General features: G+C 49.8%; 1 protein-coding gene across 1 annotated transcript in view; it reads right to left on the bottom strand.

The window, feature by feature from the left end:
• Positions 1-15,038, bottom strand: part of FAM117A (family with sequence similarity 117 member A) — a 43,673-nt gene that overhangs the window by 16,039 nt on the left and 12,596 nt on the right. Inside the window, exon 2 of the mRNA XM_042967840.1 lies at positions 2,301-2,470. Within this exon, the coding sequence (XP_042823774.1) occupies positions 2,301-2,470 (170 nt within the window). The remainder of the gene's footprint in view (positions 1-2,300; positions 2,471-15,038) is intronic.

The raw sequence follows: 15,038 nt of genomic DNA, 5'->3' as shown, positions 1-15,038 counted from the left end.
CGGGAAAAGAGGAAAGCTGCACAGCTTGGCCTTGCCAGACCCACGGAGGCGCATCGCTGACCTCTGTCTTGCTGTGGCAAGAAGCCCAGACTTGTTATATAAAAGATCTGGCCTGCAGCTGGGGCCCGAGTGAAAACACACAGCCTAGAGCCCAGGCCTCTAAATCCGGCTAGGGAACATCTGAGGGCGGCCCGGCCTTGAGTTGACAAAGAGAACGCTCTCCGAGGAGCGGGGTGGAGGCTTCCTAGAAGGCTGGTGGCCGGAAGTGACAGAGACGGGGAGAGGTGGGCTACCCGGAAGCCTGCGCCTGTCAGAGGGGGATGCGCTCACAAGTTTGCACCCTCGAAGTCCTACCTGACCAGATAGGTTATTTGGATTAAACACTCCTCTGCGATGAGAAAGGGAGCGGGTGCTCCAGGCCCGGGAGGGCAAAGCGTAAAGCTATCTTACTCGGCCTTTCTAAAGAATGCTGGGGTTGGGGCGCCTGAGTGGCTCCGTCGGTTAAGCGTCCGACTTCGGCTCAGGTCATGATCTCACGGTCCGTGAGTTTGAGCCCCGCGTTGGGCTCTGTGCTGACAGCTCAGAGCCTGGAGCCTGTTTCAGATTCTGTGTCTCCCTCTCTCTGCCCTTCCCCTGCTCATGCTCTGTCTCTCTCTGTCTCAAAAATAAATAAACGTTAAAAAAAAAATTTTTTTTAAGAATGCCGGGAACAGCAGTGCCCAGGGCTCCAAAGAAGCGGGGCCCCCGCTGTCCTGTCCACCGCTGGAGCGTGTCCTCCCTTTGCATTCTGTTTGTGGATCTAAAGAGGCCCGCTGATCTGGGCTGCGGCAAACTGTTGTTGGTTCAAGGTGGGGCATTCCCACGAGAATTCCTCTCCTCTAAACTGTGCCAAACATTTGGTCTCATCTCATCCCTTGGCTGTCTGCTCACTGGCCTTCATGGAACGGGCACCCAGACTCACAGAGGCCAAATCTTGTTCTCATTTCCTCATTCTTCATTCCACAGGCCGAGAACAGTACTGGGCCTTCAAACGTTCGCCGGCAACATTTGAAAATGAATCTCATTTAAAAAAAAATAAACGAAAGAAAGGGACTGACGTGATGCGCACAACAGAGGAGGTAGGGGGACGGGAGGACACAGACACTTGCATGCGTGGCGGTCACCCCGCCTGTGAGCGAGCAGAAGAGGCGCACACTCCCAGCTAGCAAAGGGACAGTTGACTTGCCCGGGACCCCCCAGGATGCAGGCCTGCCTCAGCCCGTGTTCTTCCCACCCCGTTTCCTCTTTCCTGAGGAACTGCATCAAAATGGAAACGATTTGACTCCTAACGACTGCTAAGCACGGTGAAGTCCTGAATCAGGTTAAGAAGTATCTTTGTATACGGGCGCCTGGGTGGCTCAGTCGGTTAAGTGTCCGACTTCAGCTCAGGTCGTGATCTTGACGTTCCTGAGTTCGAGCCCCGCTTCGGGCGCTCTGCTGTCCGCACAGAGCCCGCTTTGGATCCTCTGTCCCCGTCGCTCTCTGCCCCTCATGCGCATGAGCTCTCTCTTTCTCTCTCTCTCAAAAATAAATAAACATTTTTAAAAGTGCAAAAAACAAAACTTAAAAAAAAAAAGAAATATCTTTGTATAACTTCACATAGGAGATGATTCCTTGCTCGGGTGAACACTATCTTATTCAAAAGCTGACAAGTAGACTGGGTGATCTGCACAGATTCGTTCCAAGTTAAGGATTCCTACTGAAAAGACTGTCAGGAAGACAATGACTGACAGAGGGGACCTGGGCTTCAAAGGACCTGAATGGGCCCACTGAAATCCCACCGGGCTGCTGGCGAGGGGTCAAGTCTTCATTATCTGAGAACTTTCCCCTCCTACTGCTCCAGTGGGATCTTTCCTAGCTCACCACACTTCTTGGCCACCTCTTCCAGTAGTCTGGGGAATGCAAACCCGGCTGAATGTTGGCCTGCTTAAGTTTAGAAAGGTAAATCTCATTTTTTAGAACGCAGAATAGAGTCCAAAGTCAACTCTTGCTTACCCACACACGAAGACTCACAGCCAAACTGGAAAACCCAGATTGACTTCTCTCTTCCACCGGCCAGGTGGAATGCAAACTTGATCTCACGCAAGTTCACGGAGAAAACCAACCTGGTAAATACCAGATGATGAACAGCTACGTGATGCATAGTCACAGCCAAACCCCAGGACAGATCATTCCAGTGACAGAGCTGGTGAGCAGACAAAAAGCCTCCTCAGCCAGCCCCCTCCCCCCATCCTTATCCCAGTAGGAGAGCGCGTCATTACCTGGGTGGCCTTGTCATTGGTACAGCAGGTGAAAGCCCCATCAGCATCTCGTGGCCACTGGCCCAGAAGGTAGGAGCTGAGGATGGTGTCCAGGGAGAATGTACGTCGGACCTGGGGTGGCTGAGGCCTACACACTGACTTTTCTGGGGCCACGGAGCACGGGACGCTGGCTGGAAGAGAGCACAGCCCGCACACCTTGACATGAGCACGGAGGAGGGAGACGTGGTAACCAAGCTTCTCTCTCCTAGGAAGCCTCACGTGACTGCCACGTCTTCACCTGTATCCACCTCCCTCCTACAAGAATATGGAGCGGCCCATAAAAGCAAATACAGTCTTGGGACGCCTGGGTGGCTCAGTCGGTCAAGCATCCGACTCCAGCTCAGGTCATGATCTCACGCTTCGAGGGTTCGAGCCCCGCGTTGGGCTCTGTGCTGACAGCTCGGAGCCTGGAGCCTGCTTGGGATTCTGTGTCTCCCTCTCTCTCTCTGCCCCTCCCCCACTCGCACTCTGTCTCTCTCACTCTCAAAAATGAATAAATGTTTAAAAAAAAAAAACTTAAAAAAAAAAAAAAAAAGCAAATACAGTCTGACCGGAACTTTCCTGACTTAACCAGCTGGACTTTATCACTGGAAACAATTTACATCCTTTTACTTTGGATGAGGGGTTACTTTATACATGTCTTCTATCTTTTTCCTGTTCCTCATGGACTATGAACGTGAACTCTGAAGTCTCCACAGGAGAGCAGGACTGTTTCCCATCATTAACAAGGGAACTCTAAGTGGCCAAAAAGCAATCTTTTATCCACTGCCCTGCCTCTCTCCGGCACCCACTACAGAGCTCCTAAGCACTGAACAAAATCAACCCAATTAACCGAAGGACTCTTTATAATTCCTTCAAGACTGGTTAGCTCAGCAAACCTAGGTAACAGAACAACAAAACTCCTTTCAACCACCCAGGATGGAGGAATCCAGCTAAGGAATCCAGCTTAGGAAAATCAGTCTCCAGGGCACCTGGGTGGCTCAGTCGGTTGGGTGTCCAACTTAGGCTCAGTTCATGATCTCGTGATTTGTGAGTTCGAGCCCCACATCGGTCTCTGTGCTGACAGCTCAGAGCCTGGAGCCTGCTTCGGATTCTGTGTCTCCCTCTCTCTCTCTCTGTCCCTCCCCCACTCACACTCTGTCTCTCTCTCAAAAATAAATAAACATTAAAAAAAAATTGAAAAAAGGAAAATCAGTCTTTGGGATCCCTCCACTGTCTCCAACTTCAGGTTAAATGGGACAAGCATAATAAAGCAATTATAAATCCATTCATTTAATTTTTACCTCCGTTAAGTTTGGGGAGAAGGTGAAAGTTGAAACCGTCATAAGATGTTAAGAGTTCTGGAATCATGTGTAAGTTTCAATCACCTGGGTTGACCCTGTTTTCCATGGGCACATTCAAAACATTCTACTATCTCAAGATCTGTAAAGGTTCTTTTCCTTTAAACAGAGCAAAACGCTTTCACATCTGCAGGAGTCCCTTGACAATTCATGTGTGCATTAAGCAGAGCAAAAGGAACCTGGTACTGTAGGTATAAATAAACTTGAAGAGCTTTATATTAAAAAGACACCAACTGGCTGGCAGTTCCTAAAAAGTTAAACGTGAAATCACCGTACAACCCAGCAATTCCGCTTCTAGGTAAATATACAAGAGAATCTATAGCAGGGTCTTGAGAAGATATATATGCACTCATGTTCACAGCGGTCCTATTCAACCACCAAAAAGTTGGAAGCCACCAAATGCCCATCAACGGATGAACTGGATAAAGAAAACGTGGTGTGGGCACGCAATGGATTATTAGTCCCAAAAAGAAACGAAATTGCGATACATGCTATGACACGATGAAACTTTGAAACATTATACTAAGTGAGGGGCGCCTGGGTGGCTCGTAAACGTTAAAAAAGAAAAAAAAAAAGACACTAACACCATGTATGTTATCCAGATCCATTTACACATTTACACACATTTTGACAGAGTTGTAATCAATATGAAACGCACATTGTGTTCTGCTTTGCTCTACCCATTTCACATACGCATCTCCAAGTATCGACAATCTACATATTTATCGCTTTCAATGACTACATATGTTCCACCAGGTTGGTATACGGTAGTTTGCTTAGCCACTCCCATATAATTGGACATTTGAGGGGTCTCCCTGCTCGCGATTCGCGTATCACAAATGTTACAACGCAGATAACTTTCAGTCTGTTTTTATTTAATCCCTGGCATATTTCTGAGTCCTCTCCCTCAGCTCTCATATGTGCTCACTTAAAACACACAAGAAATGGGGTGCCTGGGTGGCTCAGTCGGTTAAGCATCTGACTTCGGCTCAGGTCATGATCTCACGGTCATGAGTTCGAGCCCCGCGTCGGGCTCTGTGCTGACAGCTCGGAGCCTGGAGCCTGTTTCGGATTCTGTGTCTCCCTCTCTCTCTGACCCTCCCCCGTTCATGCTCTGTCTCTCTCTGTCTCAAAAATAAATAAACATTAAAAAAAAAAACACGAGAAATGACATGTTGCAATCGTAGTAAGTGAATTGTGGGAAAGTCGGGAAATAGACAAACAAAAAGAAAAACCTCGAACCTCAGCATCCAAAGAGAATCACAGGTAATACCATGATAGATATAACCACGTCAGCCTTATTGCTGTGTGTGTGTGTGCTTTAAAATAAAAAATGGGCTGGGGGGGAGGGGCGGGGAGTGCGCCTGACTCTTGATTTCAGCTCAGGTTATGATCTCACAGTCTGTTAAGTTAGAACCCCACACTGGGTCCTGTGCTGACAGTGGGGAGCCTGCTTGGGATTCTCTCTCTCTCCCTGTCTCTCTATTCCTCCCCCACTTGTGCTCTTTCTCTCTCAAAATAAATGATAAATAAATAAATAAATAAAATACAAATACAAAATAGGGGGCACCTGGCTGGCCTAGATCAGTGGAACATGTGACTCTTGATCTCAGAGTAGTGAGGTTAAGCCCCATGTTGGGTGTAGAGATTACTTAAAAAGTGAAAAAAATCTTGGGCGCCTGGGTGGCTTAGTTGGTTGAGCGTCTGGCTCTTGATTTCAGCTCAGGTCATAATCTCCCAGTTCGCGTGTCCAAGCCCTGCAGCGGGCATCTCTGCATCTCTCTCTCCCTCTCGCTACCCCTCCCTCCCTCCCTCTCTCTCTCTCTCTCAAAATAAATAAATAAACTGTAAAACAAAAAAATATTAAAAAATAAAAAAAATGTCAAAACACATAAAATTTAAAAATGGGATCATTTTTTACATGTTGTTTTCCAATACGTTTTCACCTTATACCATAAACACTTCTCCAAATAATACATATTGACCTACAAGCTATCCTTTTAAATGATTTTTTTTTTTAATTTTTTTTTTCAACATTTTTTATTTATTTTTGGGACAGAGAGAGACAGAGCATGAACGGGGGAGGGGCAGAGAGACAGGGAGACACAGAATCGGAAACAGGCTCCAGGCTCCGAGCCATCAGCCCAGAGCCTGACGCGGGGCTCGAACTCACGGACCGCGAGATCGTGACCTGGCTGAAGTCGGACGCTTAACCGACTGCACCACCCAGGCGCCCCTAAATGATCTTAACATTTCTGTCAAAACTCTTCAAAGGTTCGTTTTCAAAGGTGGTAGCCAAAGGCCTCATGTTCTCAGGTTCTGGTCCCAAGCCCTTACCTTTCCTGCGCACGTCCCTTCTCTCCAAAAGTTTCTACGTCCTGGACGAGCCATACTACTACCCACCATTTCCCACCCATGTCCGGAGCCTTCCCTCCTCTGAGGTTTTGCCCACGTGCCCAGGGTGGAAATCTGCCCCATGAATCAGGGCCGGCCTAACCACTCCACCTCCACGAAGCCTTCTGGATTTCCTGGAAGGAGTATCTCGGGATTTTCTGATTTTCCCCAGCACTCTGTGCCCTTCTAGTACTTAGCATCCTCTCTCTTGGATTACGATAGATAGCTACCTAGATAGATAGATACCTAGATAGATAGATAGATAGATAGATAGATAGATAGATACGATAGATACGATAGATAGATAGATACGATAGATAGATACCTAGATAATAAACAACCTGCAGCCAAGGACTGTCCCTAACTTATCTTCGTACCCCACACAGCGCCTAGGACACAGGGCTGGTGGTTGGGCAGTACCTAAGTCTTCGTGTAAAATCAAAACAGGTTACTACAAGCGGACGCCTCCTCTAATTAGACCACGGATTCAAAGTCTGTGCATCCATGCTCAACCCACTCCCCGTGAATAAAGCCCCCAGGCCTGCCTGTCTCTTCCTCTCCCCGGCTCAGGAAGGCCCGACCTCTCTCTTCTGCTCCCTGCGCCTTGTTATACCCAGTGAGGCAGCGACAGGCATGCTGGGTTCAAGCCCCAGCTTCATCTTCCACACAAGCCCGTCCACCACTCTTTTTCCTATCCTGGATTTAAGACCAAACGGTGGCAGTCCAGATATTTTGCGGAGGTTTTGACACAGGCTGGCAGGCAGGTCAGACATCACATTGCTGCCCTGTGGTCCGCTGAAAGTGCCCATGAGACCCCGGGGATGAGAAAACAAGTTTACAGGATGCCGTGACCGAGTAACAGAGAGGCAGGTGGGAAGCAGATGAGCAAGAGGTTGGCATAAAGGCCAGAATGCCATGATCTTGACAGCTGCTTCATCGCTGTGCAAAAGAGGGCTAGGGCTCCTGGGTGGGGGCAGGGGGTGGGAGGGTGAAGCGGCCAGGGGGAGAGATCTCTGGGAACTGCCTCGCCCAGCCCCTCGGCAGAAGCTGCAGCAAAAGCATCTTTGGGATTTTTCCTCTACGGGGACCACGAGGACTCGCTGGTATTTATATAGACCTTTCGAGTTTCACCCCATCTGCACGGTGTTTTAATGCAGGTCTTTACTCCCCTGTCAGCCCTGAAAGGGGCTGGGGGGACTGTAAAGGGAACTGAGGGCCAGAGGGGGCCAGGCTCGGGCTAGACTCGGTCACCCACAAGGTCCGAGGTGGTCCTAACACCTACACCCAAGACTCTTTCCTCCTCAATCACCCCACACAGGCTCCTGGCCCTTCGGCATCAGGAACATCCTGAGAGGTTGCACCTGCAGGAAGGACTGTCCTTTTAGCCCCTTTTTGGGGAAGGAAGCCATTCAAGGGCAGGCACTGCCCAGGTGTCTGGGCTGATTTTCTGTTTCCTGGGTTGGTTGGGTTATTTTTTAAAGTCTTTGAGACCTGGGGATTCTATGATCTCCTAGGGACCATTTAAACCACATCCATTTGGGGGCGCCTGGGTGGCTCAGTCGGCTGAGCGTCTGACTTCGGCTCAGGTCATGATCTCGCTGTTTGTGAGTTCGAGCCCCATGTAGGGCTCTGTGCTGACCGCTCAGAGCCCGGAGCCTGCCTCGGGTTCTGTGTCTCCCTCTCTCTCTGCCCCTCCCCTGCTCACACTCTGTCTCTCCCTCTCTCTCAAAAATAAATAAACATAAAAAAAATTTTTTAAACCACACCTATTTGGTATCCGTATGCATTACCCCTCATATCCCACCCCACTCATGAGCTCTGGTAGGAGTCTAACCTCAAGGACAACTATGAGGGATGGGACTGTCCTCCCAGGACTCCCAGGGCGAGGGGGGACCCAGAATCCTGGAGTCTGCTGTGAGAATCCAACCACCCACTTTGGTCAACTCTACATGCTTTTTGGCACCAAAGTTATTCATAAAGACTCTGAGGGCATCATGGGTCCTGATTTACTCCTCCAAGTACATAAAAATAACAATACCGAAAAGAAAGAAAGAAAGAAAGAAAGAAAGAAAGAAAGAAAGAAAGAAGAAAGAAAGAAAGAAAAAAGAAAGAAGAAAGAAAGAAGAACGAAAGAAAAAAGAAAGAAAGAAAAAAGAAAGAAAGAAAGAAAGAAAGAAAGAAAGAAAGAAGAAGAAAGAAAGAAAGAAAGGAAGAAAGAAAGAAAGAAAGAAAAAAGAAAACAAGGAGTGGGGCAGGGACAGGAATGGACAGGAAGCACCCCAATCCAGAACCAGCGGCCTCTGATGCCTGCCTCTCTGCCAGACTTGCAAGGATCTCATTGCATCAAAGTCAAACTGGAGGCCTTGCCTCAGTTTCTCTTCCTCCAAAGACAACAGGGCCTCAGCCATATTTCGACAGTGACCACATCCTAGTGCTGGCACAGCTCCTACCAGCCACAAGGTGACAGACTCCCCTTCTGTCTCAGAGACCTCAGCAAGGCCCCACTTCCCCTCCCTGACCCCCAGACTCTTGGCATGTCCCAATACCTCTGGAGAGAGTAAAATGCCACGTTTCCTTCAAGCTCGGAAAGAAGGGGAAGAGGGCACTTTGTGGAAAATTAGATTTTGATAGAAAAAGAAAATTTACCACTTACTTCAAAACCCTAAATGGTTTGGGGAGCACCTGCTAATCTGGGGCACCAAAACCAATAAAGGGCAAAACCAAGGTGTCAAGTTCTCCCCCCCCCCCGCCCCCGCCACTAAATGGAACACCATCCAAAGCTAGAATCAGACAGTGACATGTATTGTGCCACCCTCAAGGGGGCGACAGTCTGGAGCAACGTGGGCCCCGCAGATCCAGAAGCAGCTCTGACGTGAGGGAGCCAGTTAGTTGGGACCAAGGCTCTACCCACCTCGTGATGTGACTGCAGCCACTGCCACCCGATCTCACTGAGCCTGCTCTCCCATCTGGCAACCAGGAGGGCGAGCCCAGCCTACGTTCCCTCCTAGGGATGCTCTAAACAGCAGAAGATGAGAGGCAAAATTGCTTTAAAGTCTTCACCAGACAGATCAGGTTGAACCAGTTAACGTCACTTAATCCCTTCCTCTTCTACGATTCTTCAGGACAGAAGGTGGCGGTGGGGGGGAGGGGAAGGAGCCTAGGAAGAGAACGAGCTCTAGCCGCGTTATCCCTTGGGAATGTGCACTACTCCGGCGTCAAAGCCTCTGCTTTATTAATGCCAGTCTAAGCCAGTATGGGCACCACCCTGAATAAATGGAGAGGGACACACAGCCGCTTGGAGAAGCTGTGCTGCCCACGGAGACCTAGCTCAGGTGGGACCGTCCCCTGAGAAGTCCCCCGAGTGAGAGCATCGTCGAAACGGGGCTGAGCCCTCACGGACATACCGGAAAGATCTGGGGACTGGGGTCTGCGCGGCCACTGTGGGAGTAGAGCTAAAGCGGCAGCACTGAGAGGTCGCGACGGTTGCTTGTGGTTGGAAGATGAACTGGTTTCATTTCTGGAAAGTACCCCTCTCGGATTTGGGAAGCTGGGGGGGGAGGGAAACAAGACAATCGGCTCCCCTAGCTGAGAAGCAACGCCCGTATCACGATGGGGCCTGTGACAAAGCAGCAGGCCTTGGGGGGGGGGGGCGGATGAGGGGGGGACGGGCACCAGCTGGGTGCCTGCGGGAGGGTGGAGTGTCCTGTTTACAGCGCTGTGGGGTATTATCGGCCCATCGCATGTAGCAGCCTCCACAGCCCAACCACCTGGCGAAGCACCCTGGCACGGGGCCAGGCCATTTCACCATGCAGCTGAGCAGCGGCGGAGGCTTGGGTTCTTGGGCAACGGCAAATGGAAAAAACAAAACACAACAGCGCATGCCGGAGATAAGAAGCCTCAGGTGCTATCTTCCAGCGCCACTTGGTTCGGTTTCCCAACTGCTGCATTTGTATGGCTTCGGGGACAGGGGCTCCGAGTGGACAGGGCCAGCGGTCAGGTGTCTGTGCGTTGGGGGGAGGGTCCAGGGGGCGGAAAGCAAAGAGCAGACAGGACGCGGGACCGAGAGTGCCCAAGAGGGGCCTGGCGCACCACCACAGACCGGCGGACTCCTCCAGAGTGCCCACGACACGCCAGTCTATAAGCACCAGTGATAATGGGAAGCGGGCACGGGGACAAGGATGAAGGAGGACACTGTCTCTGCTGTTCCCTCCTATCCCCTGGCTGGAGATCAGCTCAGGCCTGACCATACCAGCAACCCCCCACCCCAGGAACCCAAAGAAGGATGACGGCTGAAGGGCAAGAGGGGGTCAGGGGAAGGAGGAAGGCAGCAGATGATGCAGGAAGTGAGGCTTTTGTGGCTGTCTTTCTCAACATGGCCAGAGATAGAGCGTGGGGTGGAGGTTTGGCAGCTTGCACGGAGAAACCAGCCGCTGACCAGAGGGTCCCGGCCGGGCATCTGGGCGGGGGGCGACTTCACTCATGTTGCTACCTTTGGAGCAACGCAGGAGAAGCTTGGGAAATAAGACAAGGCTCCTCTCCCTCATTCTCTGTTAACGTGAGACCTAGTGGTCCAAAATACCCCAGAAGGACTACAAAAGGGAGAAAGATGGCCAGCGAGGTCGCACACGTGGCCAAAACTCAACAACCAGCTGGTCTCACAAGTGAGCTGGGAGTCACTTTCTCATGTCGCTGGGCTTTGGAGCATTACCAGCACTAGCCTTCTCGCCTCCTCTCTTAAAGAGAGATCACACACTGTAACGGAAGCTGTACCTGCATTGGAGGAAATACGAAAATGCAGGTGAGCAGGAACTGAAAAATAAAAACGATGCGTGTCCCCACTCAGGAGATTGCCACCTGTACGCAACCCTTCCTGAGCTCTCTCCACGCACGTGTGTATGCATCTGTCTTTTTAATAAAAATGAGATCAGAGCATACGTGTTTTCCTACAATCTGCTTCTTGCCGGCAGGCATCTTCCTTCAGAAAGAGGAGCTGGCAGGGCGGGGCAGTCTGGGAAGCTGAGGCCGGGGGGCATAAAGCTGGCCATCAAGGGAGCAGGCCCTGCCCCGTCCCGCCCCCCCCTCCAGGCTGTGATGCGGCCCTTTTGTTGGGGGAGGAGGTGGGGGGGGGGGATGTGAATCTGGAGAGGAGCAAAGTGAAACAGGGAATCAGAATTTCTAAACACTTCCCCAGGAACAGATTGGCAGCCGGTAGGGGAAGTTCCTTCCAGCAGCTTTATAAGGATTCTTGTTCCATTTCAGTACGTGTGTTGGGATTAAACACTGCAGACAGATCTTCGGAGCAACCTGTATAGTCCAGTGCTGCCGAACTGCTTGCTTAACTCAGGGACATGTGGGTTTTGGAGGGAAGTTGTGGTCAAACTGAAATCCCCAACATGACTGTACAAGAGTTAGAAGCCCTCCTTGGAAAGCCCAAGGAGACCCCAACCATCCCAGCTGGGAAAATCAAACCTGGGGCTTTAAACAAAGCTTCTTTCGGCGCCGAGCAAAGAGCTCATTTTCAACCACGACATGGAGAAGCTACAGAAACCAGATCTAAAAAGAAAGAAGGAAACAAGAGTAACATCACATTTCCCTTACCGCGAAGGCTTACCTAAACAGAAAAGAGCGATGAAATTTGTATATGCATGAGAAACCACTCAGCCAGACCCTCAGTGAATTCCTAAGTCCATGGTTAAGTGTGCAGCACAAGTGAGAGCATTTCTGGCCGTGTCTGACTTCCCAGCACACAGACCACATCTATGGGAAGCGGGAGAGAAGGGCCGGGAGCAACCCATCTAGAGATGTCACTGTGGGGGGAAAAAATAAGGAAGAGGCTGACTCTTTGTAGCAGCAAGGAGGAAAAGGGTGATCTCAAGTGTGCGTGTATGCGTGTGTGTGCGCGTACAAAAAGAGTAGACAGCAGTTACTCAGTTATTCGATTCTCAAGAACCCGCAGTTGGAAGAAAAGGAAGTGGCGTGAACTTTTCACCTTTTATCTGAATTCTCTGAAGAGTTCTGCAGGATTTCAACATCCTTAACACAAAATACTAGCAGTTAGTGATTGGATCACGCTTTCCTTTGGGATCTACTTGGACTTTGCACGCGTAGCATAAATAGCACATAGCCTAGCCCTCTCTTACAAACAAAAAAATCCCCACCCACGGTTATTTGGGAGTGAGGAATCTCTGGGCGGCCTATAAACTCGGAGGGCGGGCACAAACCCCTCCATATTTTCACTTCTCGCAACAATCTGATTCCTATCAAGTCAAGAAGGAATCACAACATCCAGTCAGCTCCCAGGTAGTCTTGTAAGATCAACTGAGGGAAAGGCAGCATCAGAGACTGAGAAGGTTCGTCCACAACAAATCCTACAAGGGGACACCTGTGACTGAAACTCAGCGATTCCCGCTCTGAATGTGTGCACCCCATACTCTCGTGAACTCACCTACAGAACAGGTGGCAGTTTCTGGTGTGTTACAGGTGGGGGGCCTGTGACACACCCTTGTGTAAAGAGGCGAACTGATTTCTCCAGGGCCCCACAGACAATGGAGGGAGATGCGGATCTTTTTAATCCAGGAGAAGACTTTTGAGGGTATAATTCCCACCCCCGTCCTCCACTGTCCGGCTCCAGTCTCTGACTGGCTGGCTGCTTTGATTGAGGAACGGCTTCCACGGGTTAGAAGAATTCTAGTCCTTTCCCTCGCTAGGAACCAGGGTGATCATACCTGGGTCTCAGGAACACTGTTTTACCCACTGGGCATCTTGGGCGGGGCCAAGGGGAAGAAAAAGACAATTTAAAAAATGAAGAGATTCCTTTTCTGGTGAGGAGAATGCAAAGTGGGTGAAAGAAAGAAAAGAAATAAGAACTCCAAATCGTCAAAATAATGTCTGCTTTGTGAACAAACTAGGACTTAGTTTTAGTTCCATCCAGCTTGCCTTCTCCCTGATCTCAAGCAAACTGCTGGACAGCAATATCTGTGTAAGCAACTATTATTCAATTTAATATCAGCCCAACTCACGCAAAACACCTAGTCTTCGACGGAATTTGATTCACCCTGTTTTGTTGCCTCCCCCCACTCCCCACTGACGATTCCAAAACCCAAAAGAATTTTTATTTTTATTTTGGGGGTAGCTGAATGGCTCGGTTGGTTAAGCACCTGACTTTTGATTTTGGCTTAGGTCATGATCCCAGGGTCGTGAGATTGAGCCCCGCATTGGGCTCAATGCTCAATGCTCAGCATGGAGCCTGCTTGGGATGCTTGGGATATTCTCATTCTCTCTTTCTCTCTCTCTCTCCCGCAGAGATATCAATGATAATGTAGAAGAATGGCCTTATTCTCAGGAGCTGCCACTGAGGTTAAGGGTGAAGTGTCACGATATTTGTAATTTCCAAACAGTTCACAAAAAACAAACAAAACACACATACGGATGCACACGTAAGTCTAGACACACACATACCTAATACACAGAAGGAGAGAAGAGAGATTTGACAATTGTAGCAAAAAGTTATCGGTGCCTCTAGATGAAAGATAAACGGGTGTGCGTGGTGCTTACGATTTTTCTGTAGGTTGGAAATTCTCCGAAATAAAAGTTGTGGGGGAAAAAAAAGGACTGGCTTGATTTGGGAAGACGGAAATTCTGTCCCCTCCTCAGCAAGGATCTAAACCCTTTAACATTTCAATCTTGGCAGGTTGTAGTCAAATTCAATTGGGTCACTGCTCTGGACTTCTAATTTGGGGAAAGGGAAGGTGGGCGAGACGAAACGAAACAGCGAATGAGGCTTAATCTGAGGCAAGGAATTGAAAGATGTAAATCAGTACGAGGTAGAATAAAGATACCCAATGAAGGAGGTAACGTTAAATTAAGAAAGGTCACGTCATCCTGGGAGCAAGACCAAGACCATGGGCAGACTGAAGGGGCTTCTCCAGGTCCAGAGACACAATCGGAAGTGGATATAACCTCAGCGATGCCCAGCTAAGTTACCCCTGGGCATCCATTTGCCACAATTAGCTCTGTCACAGGAATGGAGAAACCAGTGAGATCTTGGAAACATAGGTAAAGTGGCTAAAGGAAAGGTAGCTTCTAAGGCCTTAGAATTCATCAGTCCTCGGTATGGGTGCAAAAGTGAAGGAAAGCAAACAGACTTTAGTTAGAATAGGAGAGAGTCTAGCTGGATAAAAGGAAGAACCTCCTGGCTCATCATAATTAGATGAGGAGGACTGCCCCCAAGCAGCTCTGGGGAGAGATAACTGTATGCCCCCAGATGTCTCAGGAGTCACCCCCAGAAGGCAGGGAGTGACAGCAGAGGAGTCTGAGCCTCCTCTAGTTCTAGAATTCCCCAGCTATTAAAGGGTAAATAAAAGATGGCCGGTGACCGATTCAGCTAAATGGAAAGCTCAGAGCCCACGCTATCATCTGGGGCAAGGTAAGGTAAGTCAAGGGGCAGGGGCGGGGCACAAGTTCACAGATTCAAAGGGAGATTTGGCCGATCAAGACAGCTGTGCTGTGGGCTCCCAGACCAAGCTGGAGCGTATAAACAGTGCTCAGTTTACCTGCAGCTAGCCACAGGCAGAAGGTCTGGTCACATGACCGGGCGAGCAGGCATCAGAGCTCAGAGGGCACATTTGCTTGCTGGCTACACCTCACTAGGTTGGAACCTGTCAGGCTCTCTGCTCTTAACACTGACTCAGGTTCATTTTGCTCGGGGTTGAGGGGTGGTGGGAGGGGGGGGGGCTTTAAGAAGCAATTGCTCAATTATTCAGGACCAGGAAGTTACGGTCATAGGATCTGCTTTGCCTCAGGGTCTAAAACCCTGTTAGGGTCCCTCTGCTCAGCCCTCGCAGCCTTGCAAAGCTGCGTGGACCATGCTGTCCCACTTGTGCAAAATCTTCTCTGGTTACAACCATCTCCTTCCGCCAGTTCTACTGTGTCCCCCGGCTGCAAAGAGGAGATACCCAAGAGACTG

Source organism: Panthera tigris, chromosome E1, assembly GCF_018350195.1.
Source record: "Panthera tigris isolate Pti1 chromosome E1, P.tigris_Pti1_mat1.1, whole genome shotgun sequence".
NCBI lineage: Eukaryota > Metazoa > Chordata > Mammalia > Carnivora > Felidae > Panthera > Panthera tigris.
The sequence above is the reverse complement of the archived record's forward strand: the minus strand, read 5'-3'. Positions and strand labels throughout refer to the sequence as shown.